The sequence below is a fragment of the Meles meles genome, chromosome 4 (genome assembly GCF_922984935.1).
Source record: "Meles meles chromosome 4, mMelMel3.1 paternal haplotype, whole genome shotgun sequence".
NCBI lineage: Eukaryota > Metazoa > Chordata > Mammalia > Carnivora > Mustelidae > Meles > Meles meles.
In genome coordinates, this window is record NC_060069.1 from 104,273,726 (window position 1) to 104,287,852 (window position 14,127).

General features: G+C 40.7%; 1 protein-coding gene across 3 annotated transcripts in view; it reads right to left on the reverse strand.

The window, feature by feature from the left end:
• The window catches only part of CD96 (CD96 molecule), a 92,525-nt gene extending 82,391 nt beyond the window's left edge, over nt 1-10,134 (reverse strand). For all 3 annotated transcript variants that reach the window (XM_046003896.1, XM_046003897.1, XM_046003895.1), the window contains exons 1-2: nt 9,958-10,134; nt 7,690-8,043 (exon numbers count right to left, since the gene is read on the reverse strand). In XM_046003896.1, coding sequence (XP_045859852.1) covers nt 7,690-8,043; nt 9,958-10,018 — 415 coding nt within the window. In that variant the 5' untranslated portion in view covers nt 10,019-10,134. The remainder of the gene's footprint in view (nt 1-7,689; nt 8,044-9,957) is intronic.
• Between the last annotated feature and the right edge of the window lie 3,993 nt (nt 10,135-14,127).

The following is a 14,127-nucleotide window of genomic DNA, read 5'->3' on the forward strand; positions in this document are numbered from 1 at the left end:
AAAATACAAGAGGGGCGCCTGGGTGGCTCAGTTGGCTTGGAGGCTGCCTTGGGTTCAGGTCATGTTCCCAGGACCCTAGGGTTGAGCCCCGCATCAGGCTTCCTGCTCAGCAGGAACCCTGCTTCTCCTTCTCCCACTCTCCCTGCTTGTGTTTCCTCTCTTGCTGTGTCTCTCTCAGTCAAATAAATAAACAAAATCTTTAAAAAATAAATAAAAAAAAGCGAGTTTTCAAATTATCACAGTACTTTGAATTGATGTGAATCCAATGTAAATAACTAAAATATAAAAATAACAACTATGAGGTCAACTGGATATTTCATGGTATTAAGAATTTACTAGTTATTTTTAGTTCTGGTAGTGGTATCATGGTTTTATATATATACATCATCTTTAGCTTTTAAAGAATCATTCTAAAATAATAAATAATAATAAATAATAAATAATAATAAATAAGATATTTTGGGACAGTTTAATCTGGGAGGTGGTAGTTGCTAAGGGTAAATGAAACAAGGCTGAGAGTTAATAATGATTGAAGTTGCATGTTTACTCCTTGGGAGCTTATTATACTATAATATATAATTTTGCATGTTTGAAACTTTCCACAATTAGAGGTTTTAAAATCTTTTCAGGAATCATCTGAAATCATCTTGAGTATTGCCAGCTATATGTAACATACTCTGAGAAAAACTAATCCTTCTCTCTCCAGATTCACTGCTATTATCCTCTTATTCGGTGACTGTAACCGAATTTAACCAACTATTTAACCAACTGTGGCCTGGGAGTCAAATCTGGTGGCTACTTTGGTAAATCAAGTTCTACAGCAACACAGCCAGGTCCCTTAGGTTACATGTTGACTGTAAGTACTTTCATGCTACAGCAGAGTTGAACAGTTTTGACAGAGGTTGTACAGGCTGTATGGACAAAGTCTGAACTATTTGCTATGTGGTCCTTCGAGTTTGCCAGCTCCCACTCCGATGTCCCAGTCCCCACCCATTATTCTTTGAAGATCTCTGTTATCCAGATTGCAACCCTAATACAATCCCGAGTGATTTCAGTTACCGTGCCATTGCCCATCCACCACCTGGCCCCTTAGTCTGCCGCTGTTATCCCTACTGTCTCCACTCCATTTCTGCTGTCCACTGTCACGTTCACGTTTGGAATCTCTGTGCCACACCTAACTGCTCCACCTACAAAATCACTACAAACCTACAAACACTCCTACTGGTTGTTTTGTGTAACTAATTTTGTCTCAGCTGTTCCTTGTCCTCGTGACAGCCTCTATTAAGGTGATCAATAACATCTTGTTCCTAAATACAATCCAATAACTATGCTGTCCTTTCAGAAACATCAGAATTGATAGTTACTCCTTTCAGGAAATATTATCATTCTAGTTTTTTTTTTGTGAGCCAAATTCTCTCCCGGTTTTACTGCTGCCTGTTTAGTCTCTCTTCTAATCCTTTGAAGATTTATCTTTCTCCATCTATCTCAGCTGAAGGGTTACATTGCTTTTCTCACTTGATTTTCTCTGCCTACATGAGCTCTTTCACTCCCCAAACCTCAGTTAGCATATACTCATATAGTTCACCAATTGCTATCTTTGGCTTAAACCTCTGTTCTAGAACAGAGGTTGTATATCTCTTTCCTTATCTTAACTTCCATGTAACTCAACATGTACATAATCAAATTCAGTCAAACTCTAAAGGACCCCTGCACGATCAGATTGTCCTCCAGTTTTTCCTAACATAAGGAGTCATCCCCCCATTTTTTCCTGTTCCACACATTCAAAACCAAAGCGTCATTCTTGATACTGCTTTTTGTTCCTCATTCCACGCATGCAATCCAACACTACATCCTATAGGGTGAATCTCTTAAATATACTTCTAATTTGAACACTCCTCCCTAGGTACCTCACTGCCACTCTACTCAATGTTTATCTCGCTTAGATTTCTGTCCTGTCTTAACTGATCTATATTATCCACTCTATCTTTTCTCAATCAATTCTCTATAATCTTGCAATAAAGATCTTTTTGAAATTCAAAATTTAAAAAAAATCAACAACCACCTTCCAATTAGTTTCCATAGCTCCTAGGATAAAGGTAAAACTTAAGTTTCTAACGAGCCTCTTCTTCAAAGGCTTCCCTTTTAATCCTTCTGCTCAAGCCATACCTTTCAAAACCCCCCATACTTGCAATATCTCCTAACCAACACAGAGCCTTTACACATCCTGTTTTATGTAAAGCTGTCTTCACCATATTTATCTAGTTAATTCCTGCTCAAGCATCACTTCCCCAGGAAACCGTTCCTGATTTTCCTATTACATCTTCTCAAAACACTACTTTCTTACTGCAAGAGCACTTTTCACTGTTGCAATTTGGCCTTTCTTTGTTTATTTGGTTATTTTGTCTCTTCCCATTAGATTTCATGATTCCTGATGACAGAGTCATGTCTGGATTGTGTCCCTGTATTTTAAACACTTAAAAATATTTGTTGGATAAAGATTGAATACAAGAATATAAGAAGAGTCAGCATTCAAGCTCAGGAACAAACCATGCTATAAAAATAGATACATACATCAGTGAAACAGAGTGCCCAGAAATAAACCCACATATAGAATCAATTAATTTATAACAATATTATTATGAAAGGAGCCAAGAAGACACAATGGGGAAAGCGTAGTCTCTTTGATCAATGATGTTGGGGAAACGGGATAGCTGCACGCAAAGGAATGAAAGTGGACTCCTGTCTTCCACGCTACATAAAGCTCAAATCAAAACGGATTAAAAACTTGAACATAAAACCCCAAACCATAACACTTGTAGAATAAAACACAGGAGCAATGATTTTTTTTTGGATTTGACACCAAAAGCAAAGGCAAAAAAAGCAAAAATAAGCAACAGGACATCAAACTAAATGTATCAAACTAAAAAGCTTCTTCCCACAAAGGAAAACATCAATAAAGTGAAAAGGCAACCTATGGAATGGGAGAAAATATTTACAAATCACATATCTGATAAGGGGTTAATATCCAAAATACATAAACAAATCAAACAACTCAACAGCAACAAAACAAACAATCCAAATTAAAAATGGCCAGAGAAATTGATCAGACACTTTTCCAAATAAGATATCCAAGTATCCAATAGGCAAGGAAAAGGCCCCCCATCACTAAACAGAGAAATGCTAATCAAAACAACAATATTACCTCACACCTGTTAAAATTAATATTATCAAAAACACAAGATAGCAAATACTGGAAAAGATATGGAGAAGAGGTCGCACTTGTGCATCTTTGGTGGAAATGCAAAGTGGTGCTGTCACTCTGGAAAAGAGTATGGAGGCTCCTCAGAGAATTAAAAATAGAATTACCAAAGCACCTGGGTGGTTCAGTCAGTTAAGCTTCTGGCTCTTGGTTTTGGCTCAGGTCATGATCTCACGGGTGGTAGGATCAAGCCCAGCCTTGGGCTCCTCACTCAGTGGGGAGTCTGCTTGAAGATTCTCTCTTTCTCTCAAACAAATAAATAGAACCTTTTAAAAAATAAATAAATAGGCTGGTCCGAAGGTAGTGAGTTATCTTAATTGATTGTTCACAGTCAGTTAAAAAATAAATAAATAAAAAATAAAATCAGGACTACCATATTATCCAGCATTTCCACTTCCAGGTATATATTTAAAAAATAAAATCACCACCTTGAAAAGATATGCATCCCCATGTTCATTGCAGCACTATTTACAATAGCTAAGATAGAAACAACCCAAGTATCCACCAATGCATGAATGGAGAAGGAAAATACTCTAATATACATTAATAATATACTAATATTCATTTAAAAAGATGGAAATCCTGCCATTTGTGACAACATGGATAGACCTTGAAGGCATTATACTAAATGAACAAAAGAAAGACAAATTCTGTATGATTTCATTTCTATGTGGAACTTAAAAAACAAAACAAAATGAACTCATTGGTACAGAGAACAGGTTGGCAGTTGCCAGAGGTGGGTGTGGGGGTGAAATGGGTGAAGAGGGTCGAAAGGTTCAAACTTCCAATTATAAGATATATAAATTCTGGAAATAAAACGTACAGCATGGTGACTAAAGTTAACAATACTGTATCATATATTTGAAAGTTGCTAAGAGGGTAAATCTTAAAAGTTCTCATCACAAGAAAAAAAATTAATTCCGTGAGGTGATAGATATTAACTAAACTTATTGTGGTGATGATTTCATGAGATGTATATAAGTATCAAATCATCTGCTGTACACCCAAAACAAATACAATGTCATATGTCAATTATATTCTCAATAAAACTGGAAGAGAGTCAAAGAGTACATTATGCCTCTAGATAGGGTAGTCAAATTACCAAGATTATATTCTCAAGATAGTATATTCCATTACTAGTAATATTATAGTTCTTTTATCATATTCTATACTACTTCTATTATCTACCTCCTCCTCCTTGTATTACCATTATTTCTTCCCCTCCTACTGCTTTCAGTCACAACATTAATGGCCCTCTAAGGCTTTTTCATGATCTGGGAAATCAGAGCCACATGCACTTTAATAACAGAAACTAGTAACTTTAAATTTTAAAATACATCAAAAATCCTACAATCTCAGGCACTTATATAAGAAAACAAAATCCAGGAAACCTGGATTAATTATAGCAACTAAGGGTTTAGCTCAGAAAACTGCATTTCTTGGGGTAACTCGAAAGCTAACCCAGGAGGGAACCCTGTCAGGTGAAAATGAAAAAGAAGCGAAGCCCAAGTGTTCATTATAATTTCTCATCTGCAGCCTCAGAGCACCAGCTCACACAAAGGAACAAAATACTGTGAAAGAAGAACAGAATCCCTTCTCAGGCCTTCTGGAACATGGGGACAGACACTGTTTTATGAACAGATGGGGAGGAGAATGGCTCAGAGGACAAGAGAAAGGAGACAAGAAGTCCCAGCCGCCTGCGGTCCTTCAGATTTTCATATTTAGCTTCTTCTACACCATCTCAATTTGCCTCTGTTCATGTGCTCTGTTCATGTTCACTTCGTGTGTGCTTTGCTTACCCACCTAGCTCGCGAACCTCAAGATCTCCCAGGGGTATACAAGGGAAATGGCACGAGCGAGAGAAGAAGAGAGTGAAGATCAAAGGAATAATGGGGGAAGAGATGTGTCACTGGGGCGGGGACTTGACAGGGCTTTTGAATGGCAACTGCCTCATCTGAGTTAAGTGTCTACCCTTTCACTCTCCACCAGGCTTACACTTTTGGTCACTCTGTAAGGAAGGATGTTTTGCCCCTTCCTGTTTTGCTCTTTCGTATGTTGCTCTCTTTGTACTCAGTACCCAATATCAGAACTATTTCTTTATTATTGAGGCCATTTCTTTTTTTCAATCTGGTGCAGCTGACAAGCAGCAAAGTTACAATCAGAAGACTGGGAAATTTCTAACCACAAAGCGTGTAGACATGGCTTCTGCCTCTCCAGAGATTTGCAGTTTTCAAAAGCTAAACTTGGCTTCTTTGAGTTGCCCTTTAAGAAATATGCCTTCCTTAAAGGCAATGCCACTCTCCTTTCCGGGTAACGTACTACCTCCTCTCCAGTGCTGTCCACATGTTGAGCTGTCCCCTATCCCTTCTTTACTAGAGGGAACATCAATCCATCGTGCCAGTTCTCAGGGGAGGCTTTGGATCCTCAGAGGTGGGAGAGCGCATTTTACAGATTTAGGCAAAAGGTACAAAAACTTTGTCTAAAGCCAAGGTCATTGTGTACCTGTGCTAATGTATGTTCAATGTTCTACTGGGTTCAGTAGTAGGCAAATATAAAAAAAAAAAAAGAGGGAGGAGGACCCATTTTAAATAAGAACTGATAAATAGAGTTCATACATTATCATTATTACTCTTCTTAAGGAAAACTACCCTTTTCCAAACTCTGACTCTCTGGCAGGAACTATGCTAAGTGCTTTACACAAATTATCCCATTTAATCATCAAAATAACGGTACCTATAAAGGAGGTACTATAATTACCCATATTTGTTATATAAGAAAACAAAAGCATAGAGACTTGAAATAACTTGACAAAGATGGTATGTATATATAGTAGAGGACAGAGCCAACACTCAAATCCAGGTCGCTGACTCCAAAGTATGTGTAGCGAAGCACTGTTCTACGCAGGTCTCCTTATTTCTCTTTGTTCAACCCCACCCCACGCCACCCCCAATTTGAACTCAAGTGTTTCTTTTTTCCTGGAAAACAGCAGTGGGAATAGGGCATTGTAAAGTAGTGGTGGAGGACCTCCCGGTCTCCAGATGAGCTGTTCCAACACCTTGGTCTTATCTCTTGATAAGAAAAGGAGAGGAGGTAATAAATCCATCCCTGTTGCCCGACCTGGGCAGTCCTGTGCCTCTTTTAGCACAGCCTTCATGAGTTAATTTTTGTTGTTTTTCTTTTACATTACCAGGCCACTTTTCCCCGGACTTAAAAACATTTCATTTCCAGTGCATTTTCCATTTGTTGGCCTTCATTTTCATTCTTTTCCATTAGTATAAATGGAAATCATTTACTGTAGGACCAACTAATTTAGGGTAGGCCTTAGTATCATCATTTTCTAGATGGGCTCGGAGAATGTACGTGACAGTCCCCTGGTGAAATTTATTTCTGTCCAGAAAGGAGCTAGAACTTAAGCCTAGAATTCCTGCCTCCAAATGCAGCCCTCTAAGGCACATATGTGTGAATGCTACCTGTCTAGCAGCCTCCTTGGTACCTTTGCCTGCCCAAGACTAAATAGGCCATATACCCAAAGCCACTTGCATACATCCCCCCCACAAACCTGCTCTGCTCTCTGTGCCTTCAATGAATGGCATCTCCTCCCATGTCACCTTAAATTTTTCTCTCCCTTTCCTTCATGCTACCACTGACCTATATCCACTCTATTAGCAAGTCACACCTATTTTATGCCCAAAGCATTCAATTTGTTGTTTCTTTCTATATCTACCCAAACTATCACTCTGTCTCGTCTGGGCTACTGGGACTGTCTCCTAGCTGGATCCCATCATTTCCTTCTTGCCCATTTTTGTTCTATTCTCCTACTGAAGCCGGCACGATCTTTTTCTGACACAAGTACAACCAGGCTATAAATGTCATGCCATCCTTTTGTTGTGAACACTTCAATGTCTTCCTATGGCTCTTAGATAAAAATCAAAACTTCAAATATGGCTGACAAGATCTGACATGATCTGGTTCTTGCCATGTCTCCCACCTCATCCCTTAACCTCTGCGCCGCAGCCCCGCTGGCATTTTCCCATGTCCTCAAACACTACAAAGCCCCTCTCAGAAGCTGTTCCCTCCCCCTGGATCACTCACAAACTTCCCACCTCCTAAATGGTGCTCATGTCTACCCTTTCTTCAGACTTCTTTTCCTGTGTTGCTTTCTCAGGGTCAATTTCCCTGATCCTTAGTACATGCTCTTTCACAAGACCTTTATCACTTATCCTTAACACTTGTCACTGTTGCAATTTTACATTTATTTGTGGAATTATGTGATGAATTTCTGTCTTCCTTTCTGGGCAATACCTCTTTCTGCCCAACCTCTGTGAACTTAGCACTGTGTCTCGCACACATTTGGCGCATGAGACACATCTGTCAAATGAGTGAGAGCCGAGAGAAAGTGTGTGCTCCTTTCCCTCTACAGTTATGCTTACCATTTGTCTGAAGTAGGAGGTTGTAGATTTTAGTCCGAACACCCTCTGGATACAGAGTAAAGCTACACTCATACTTCCCAGTGAGCAAGGATGACAGATTCTTTAAGTGCAGAGTCCACGTGGACACATCACTGGGAGTTTCTGTGAAAGTCACCAGTGACTCACAGGGCCCGCCGTTACTACAGTGAAAGCCATACTGAGGATGATAAAGGGCAATCAGATCCAACTTATCAGTGACCTTGGACCACTGCATCTGCACCAAGAAGCCTTTCTTCCATGTTTGACAGGTCAGGTTGACGTCAGAGCCAGGGGAAGCATAGATGTCTTCTGTATTGGTTGCTTTTTCCCATACTCCTGAAAAGGAATAACATGAGCCATTCGCTTACGTGATTCATGTGGGATGACTCTTATTTAATTAAACCTTGGTCACTTTGGTGAGGTGAGAGAGCAACTAAGAAACTTTCTCTCCGGCTGCCTTACGCACAGGAGGGAGCCAGTGCATGATCCCCATAAAGAAGAAGAGACTCAGTACAAATGAGGAGGCATTTGCTTAAGGACTCTAGAGAGACAGTCCTCTCTTTTGTCTGTTGGGCCGTCCAAAGGATAACTTAAGTTCTCTTACCACCTATGAATAAAATTAAGCCTATCTAGAAATTGAAGTCCACCAGCAAACTTCCTATGACAACTACTTTTACAATGAGTATTATTGATTTTTTTTTAAGAGCTGCATATAACACACCAATAATATTTTCTGAAACTGAAAAAATAACTGATATGTGTGGGTTGTTTTTAAAAAGATCTATGTTCACAAGATGCTTTTCCATAGGCTATTCCATTTAATCCTCCTCATGTACCACAGAATGATGTTAAAACTCTATCAAAGAGGAAACTGAGGCACAGGGTGATTAAGTGACTAGATTCAAGTTACACCTCAGTAAAAGAACAGGCATTTGGTTGCCGAAAGTCTGTGCTCTTTCTCTAACCTTCATAACAACCCAACTGCCTCCCAAATTGGTTGAGAAGAGAAAGAAATTTGACATTCACTATAAAGATCAAAAAGACCTCCATGTCCATGCAGTAAGGGCTCCTGAGGGGAGGAAGGGAGAAAATACCTCAGGTAGAGTTTCCACTGAAGATAAACTACGGTCAGCATCATCTATCATCAACACTTTGAAGTACTAGACATAAAAGAAGAAGATCCTCTCCCATCAGCTCTCTGACCACATAGTACAAGGCACTTAAAATATGTTAAGCATTGAGCCTTTGACATGCCTTCACTAGTGGAGGCCTCCATTTTAGCATTAATGGAACACTGTTCCAGGAATGATATATTATTATGACAAGTACCACTGAAGCTCACAAAGGAAAAAGATAAAAAGATGACAAGCAACGGAGAAGAAACAAGGCTCTCTAAGGTACTTGACAAATGGGAATTATTACACTTTCATGGATTCAAAAGTTTGGGTAGGCAGAGGTTAGTACAGTTTAATGTCGCTCCCTGTAAGCTCTCCTCTGCCTGATAATATGCCTCTGATTCTATCCACAGCATTGTATTCCAACGTCTCCTTTGATTTAGAAATTCTCCTTAAAATCTATGTAGCTCTATCTGTAAAGCATAGTTAATTCTTAAGACACTCGGGCTCCCTATAATTCCCCCATGCTATGGAATGCAGAACTAATCTTTCCTCCTGCTATTTTTAAATAGGCCCGAAAGGCACCAGTTCCCAGAGTTGTAAGGACCCTACTTTGTCTTCCAGGTCCATACCTACACATGCCTCATTAAAATTCAACATATGTTTAACTCCCAAAGACATTCGTATTTGGAGAAGTAATGCTTGTTATATACGAAAGAAAAAGGATCCTCGAGAGGGAGAAAAAGTTGAGCAGGGATCCCACAGTACTGGTGGCTTTGTGATTTTTTTTAGAATTCGGGAGTTGTTCTGACGACCATGTGGAGAGCATTTCATTTCCAAGAAGCATAATTTCCAGTTACTCTAGAGATCCTCTTAGGAAGGAAATGGGTGAAAATGTCTCAGAGCAGTGGCACAAACCACTCATTCCCTTCTCGTTTTTAGTGTTCATTAGTAATCATTTCTAGACTCTAACATCTCTCCGATAGCTGCCACTTAAATTTGTAACTGAAAACCTTAGCAATGATCTGCCTCTGGCGATTAATGTCAGCAGTCGTCATAATCATTTTCAACGAACAGAGGCCCCACTCACCCCAAAGCAGCTGATCTGACAAGACAGGACAACTGGAAGCCTTACCCCTGACGAAATGTATCTGGATGATGGAGCAGACAGCACAGTAGGTCCATTTTTTCTCCATCGTCTCCTGAAGGCCTTACGCCAGCATTTCCATGATCATGGACATCAACTGATGCCTTGAAGCAAACTCCAGCTCCCCTATTTGTGCAGAAAAACCCCAAACCTACTGCACGCCTGGGTCTGTTTATCACTTGGCAAGACCCCAGGAAGTGAAACGTAGACAGGAAAGTAATGTGGTTCGGAGCTAAGTATAACCTTCACCAGAACAATGTTGAAACTGTTCTCTGAAATTTTGTGTATCACCTTCATTAAAAGACTTCTCAGGATCCAAAGATTCTCTCCTTCAGGATCTCTGTGTCAGTCATGCTGCTTCTAAAATCCAAACAAAGGAAATCATGCAGAGCGATTCATAATGTGCTTTTTATACATTTCTTTTCAAGAACACGGAGTCATTTAACAAATGGGAGCTTCGTGTCTTTCACAACAGTTTTTCTGTTCACTTTTAAATATGTTTTCTTTCCAGAATGGCTCCTGGGTGAAAGAACAAAGAATTAACACACTTAATTGTAATAAAATCTGAAAAGTAACGGAGGGTAACATCAGTTATCAAACCGAATTTTATTGTCACCCCTAATGCAGGAAAGCCCACATTTCCTGGGTGGAGGGGAGGGGTGTTGAGAAGGGAGGGCTCCTTTCCCAACCCCCATCTGGGCTAGGCTGGAGGTGAGACAGGGGAATCTCACCCCGGCAGCTGGAGGATTTTTTTTTTTTTCCTTCTGACAGCAGAAGAACTTGTCTGTGTCCCAGCCAAAAACCAGAGAGAGTAAGGCCGAAACAATCTGAATCCAAAGGCAGAGAACCTCCTACCTCAGCCAGCTACTAGGCCTGGGATATCTGCCCCGTCACTTCCATTTAGAGAGGACTGAGACTGGGGTTTAGGGAGGCAACTCCTAGTATATGATGGTTTTTCTAGCTTGAAACATACTGGTTTTTCTAGCTTGAAACAAAATAACCTTCCAACCTGAAGAGAACGAGCATTGAGCTGAGGACTACAGGATAGGGTTGATGGACAAAGAATAAGACCAAAGAAATACATGTGTTTACATGCAACCATATGAACCATTGGTGAAATATTCTGTAACCCTGATTACACTACCACAATAGGGCAGCAGCCAGCAAGCCTGAAGACAAACGAGATGGCTGAGCTGTGTTCCTAAGGTTGTTGTTTTATGGGGGTCTTGTGGAGAGAGAATTCTGGCCACGTTGTTGTCATGTATACTGACATCGTGTATCACGACATCATGATATACTGATCTATCTTGTATATACTGATCTGTCCCTGTAGAAGGACTTGGGAGGAATATGGACGATGCTAAGACATAAGGCATTACCATAAGCCATTTAGAAGGCCAGAATTTAGCTGGGAGAACAGAGATTTTGCATGTGGTGAAACAGGGGTTCCGTCCTGGATGTCCAGACTACCCTCCACCCTCTACACCAGGCTACCCTCTGTACCACCACTGGGAACAATCACCATGACAACTATCATTGCAATTTCTCACCACAAAGCTAATGATGTTTCTTGCAAAGGCCAGAAGATAGAGTTACTTATTTCCTAGCTCAGGGCTCCTCAGACCTTTATTCTCACCCCCATGCCCACCTCCACACTTAGTTTCAGATCCCTAGAGGTGCTGGGCCAGGTGGTGTTGACAGGGATGCTTTCAGGGAGGCTGGGGAGTGCAAAGACTTTGACTGAAAGTCAGGAGATGTCCCTGTTCTGACTGCCTTCGTCTCTTTCTCTTTACTAAACCCCAGAAATTCTAATAAATCACAGTGATGACGTGTAGTGGCAAACATAGGCTAGGAGATCTTGATATGCAGGTTCATGTTCCCATTCCGTTGGGACACATGACAAGCCCAGGGAAGGACTTCGGTCACCTCACTCCACTAGTCCTATTAAGAGAATTTACCAACATGAAATCCATAAAAATCTAAACTTACTGAATTCTCTAAGAATAGCTCCTCTTGAAGCAGTTATGCTCCTAGTGCTTTAAACTAAAACACCTTTTTAAAAAAAAAATCCCTCAAATTCAGAAAAAGGGAAAACATCACTTATTTTCCAGAGCTGCGGACACTTGGAATCCTTGCCTTCCACTGGGGTTGGGCAGCCTGGCAAATCTGTCCTCTCAGGGTGTGTCTTAGAGCTTGGTCTGTGGGTTTTGGAGCTAGAAACCTCTGTGGCCTGGAGTCATCAGATTTGACTAGCTCTCCATTGGAGTTCACCCAGGCTCTAAGAGAAGAAAAATTGCAGATGCCCACAGAATATTAATGGAACGCACCTGGTGTCCTCCAGGGGCAAGCCCCATGCGACAGCCCCTCCATGCCCGTGTTCATGCAGCAGAGGGCAGCAACGCCTTGCGGACTGGCACCGTTCGCCCAGGTGATGGGAACTGCCCCCGCGGCTTTTCAATTCCAGTAACGTTTTCTAAAGGCCCTTTCAGCATGGGGATAGACATTCTCTGTACTTAAAAATAGCTCCTCTATGGAAGTCTTGAAAATCTCTATTATCCTCCCTGCTCACCAAATCCCAATTGCACAGCATTTCTTCTGCCTCAGATTAGAGTCGGCTGCATATAAAGAGAAAACAGAAGCCGGCCGTTTCACACACACAAAGAAATATTGAACTTCTTGAACTTCAGAGGCAAATTCAATTATTTACAAAGAGAACCAGGGGCACGCATTATTTCTGCTGGAGGCAAGCCATAATTGTGTGTTTTGAGCAAACTTTTTAAATGCTTCATCTAAACACTGACACTCAATGAGAAAAGGACATTTTCAGAAGTAGGAAGTTGGGCAAAAGGTAAACTTACATTTGTGGCTTGCGCAGAGGTTAACTCATTATTACCAGTTTGTATTACTGATTTGTCTTGGATTTTTATTCTTTCATTATTATATATAAAAATTCGAAAGTGGAGTGTTACACCCTTGTACATGCAGCATGCTTAGAAAACATGCTGCTTAATGTTTCAGTTAATCAAGAGATAGTTATTGAGTGCCAACTCTTAAGGGATTACTGAAGAGGCATAATTATAGGTGATTTTATGTAATTATTTATTTATTTATTTATTTATTTTTGAGCAAGAGAGCTGGCAGGTATACAAGCAGAGAGAGGGCTGGAAGAAGAGACAGAGAATCTCAAGCAGACCACAGCTCAGAGCAGAGTCCTGTGCAGGGCTCAGGACCCTGAGACCATGACCTGCGCTGAAATCAAGAGTCAGACGTTTAACACTGAGCCAGTCAAGTGCACCAGTTCTATGTGATTTGAAAATGTAAATGATGAAACACAACTCTTGCTCTTCCTGCATTTATTATTTTGCTGAAGAGAAATATCCCTGCACACCATAAAGGAGTCAAGAAACACAAGGCACAAAACTGAATGAGTAGGTAGCCCAGAATTTTAGGAGAGGAGAGGTATAAGGATCAAGTCAGTAGGGAACCTAAACCTGGCCTCATACTGTAAAAACAAGTCTGGTGGAAACCACAAGGTAAGTCATTTCAACCACAGGAAACACTAAGAGCCATCAGTTGGAACTGCTTCAGTTCAAGGCCAACTCTGTGAGTCAGTTGTTATCATAGAACAGAGGCTTTATTGAGGGGCGTGGGCCAAAAAAAAGCTGTCCAAGGGGTGCGATTAGATGATGGAGGGCTTTGAATTCTGAGCTATATTTTTTCTTCATGTTATAGGTCTTTCAACAAAAGAGTGACATATATAAAATAACATTTTAGAAATATGAATTGAGTGGAGTGGTGGATAAAATAAGGGGGGAAGATGGAGGAGGAAGACCTGTTGAGGGTCTTGTATTTCTTTAAGCATTGGAGGACAAGAGTCTACTGATCGTTTATGGCAGAGTGTGAGGGGGTGTGGACATTACAAGGAAAGAGGAGGTAAGCCTTGGTGTCCAACTGGACAGGGAATCAAAATCTGCTGGGAAGTTTCATGCATCAGACTGAGGAGAAATGAAAAACTGTAGAAGATGCAAGGGCTGTAAGACCATGGAGAAGGGTCATGGATTAAATGTCATGGGTCCCTGCTGGAAGAGCCACCTCCTCAAGGAGCAAGGGATCACGGGACTTTGATGGAAAGTGAGGGACAGCCCATTAGGTAGAGGC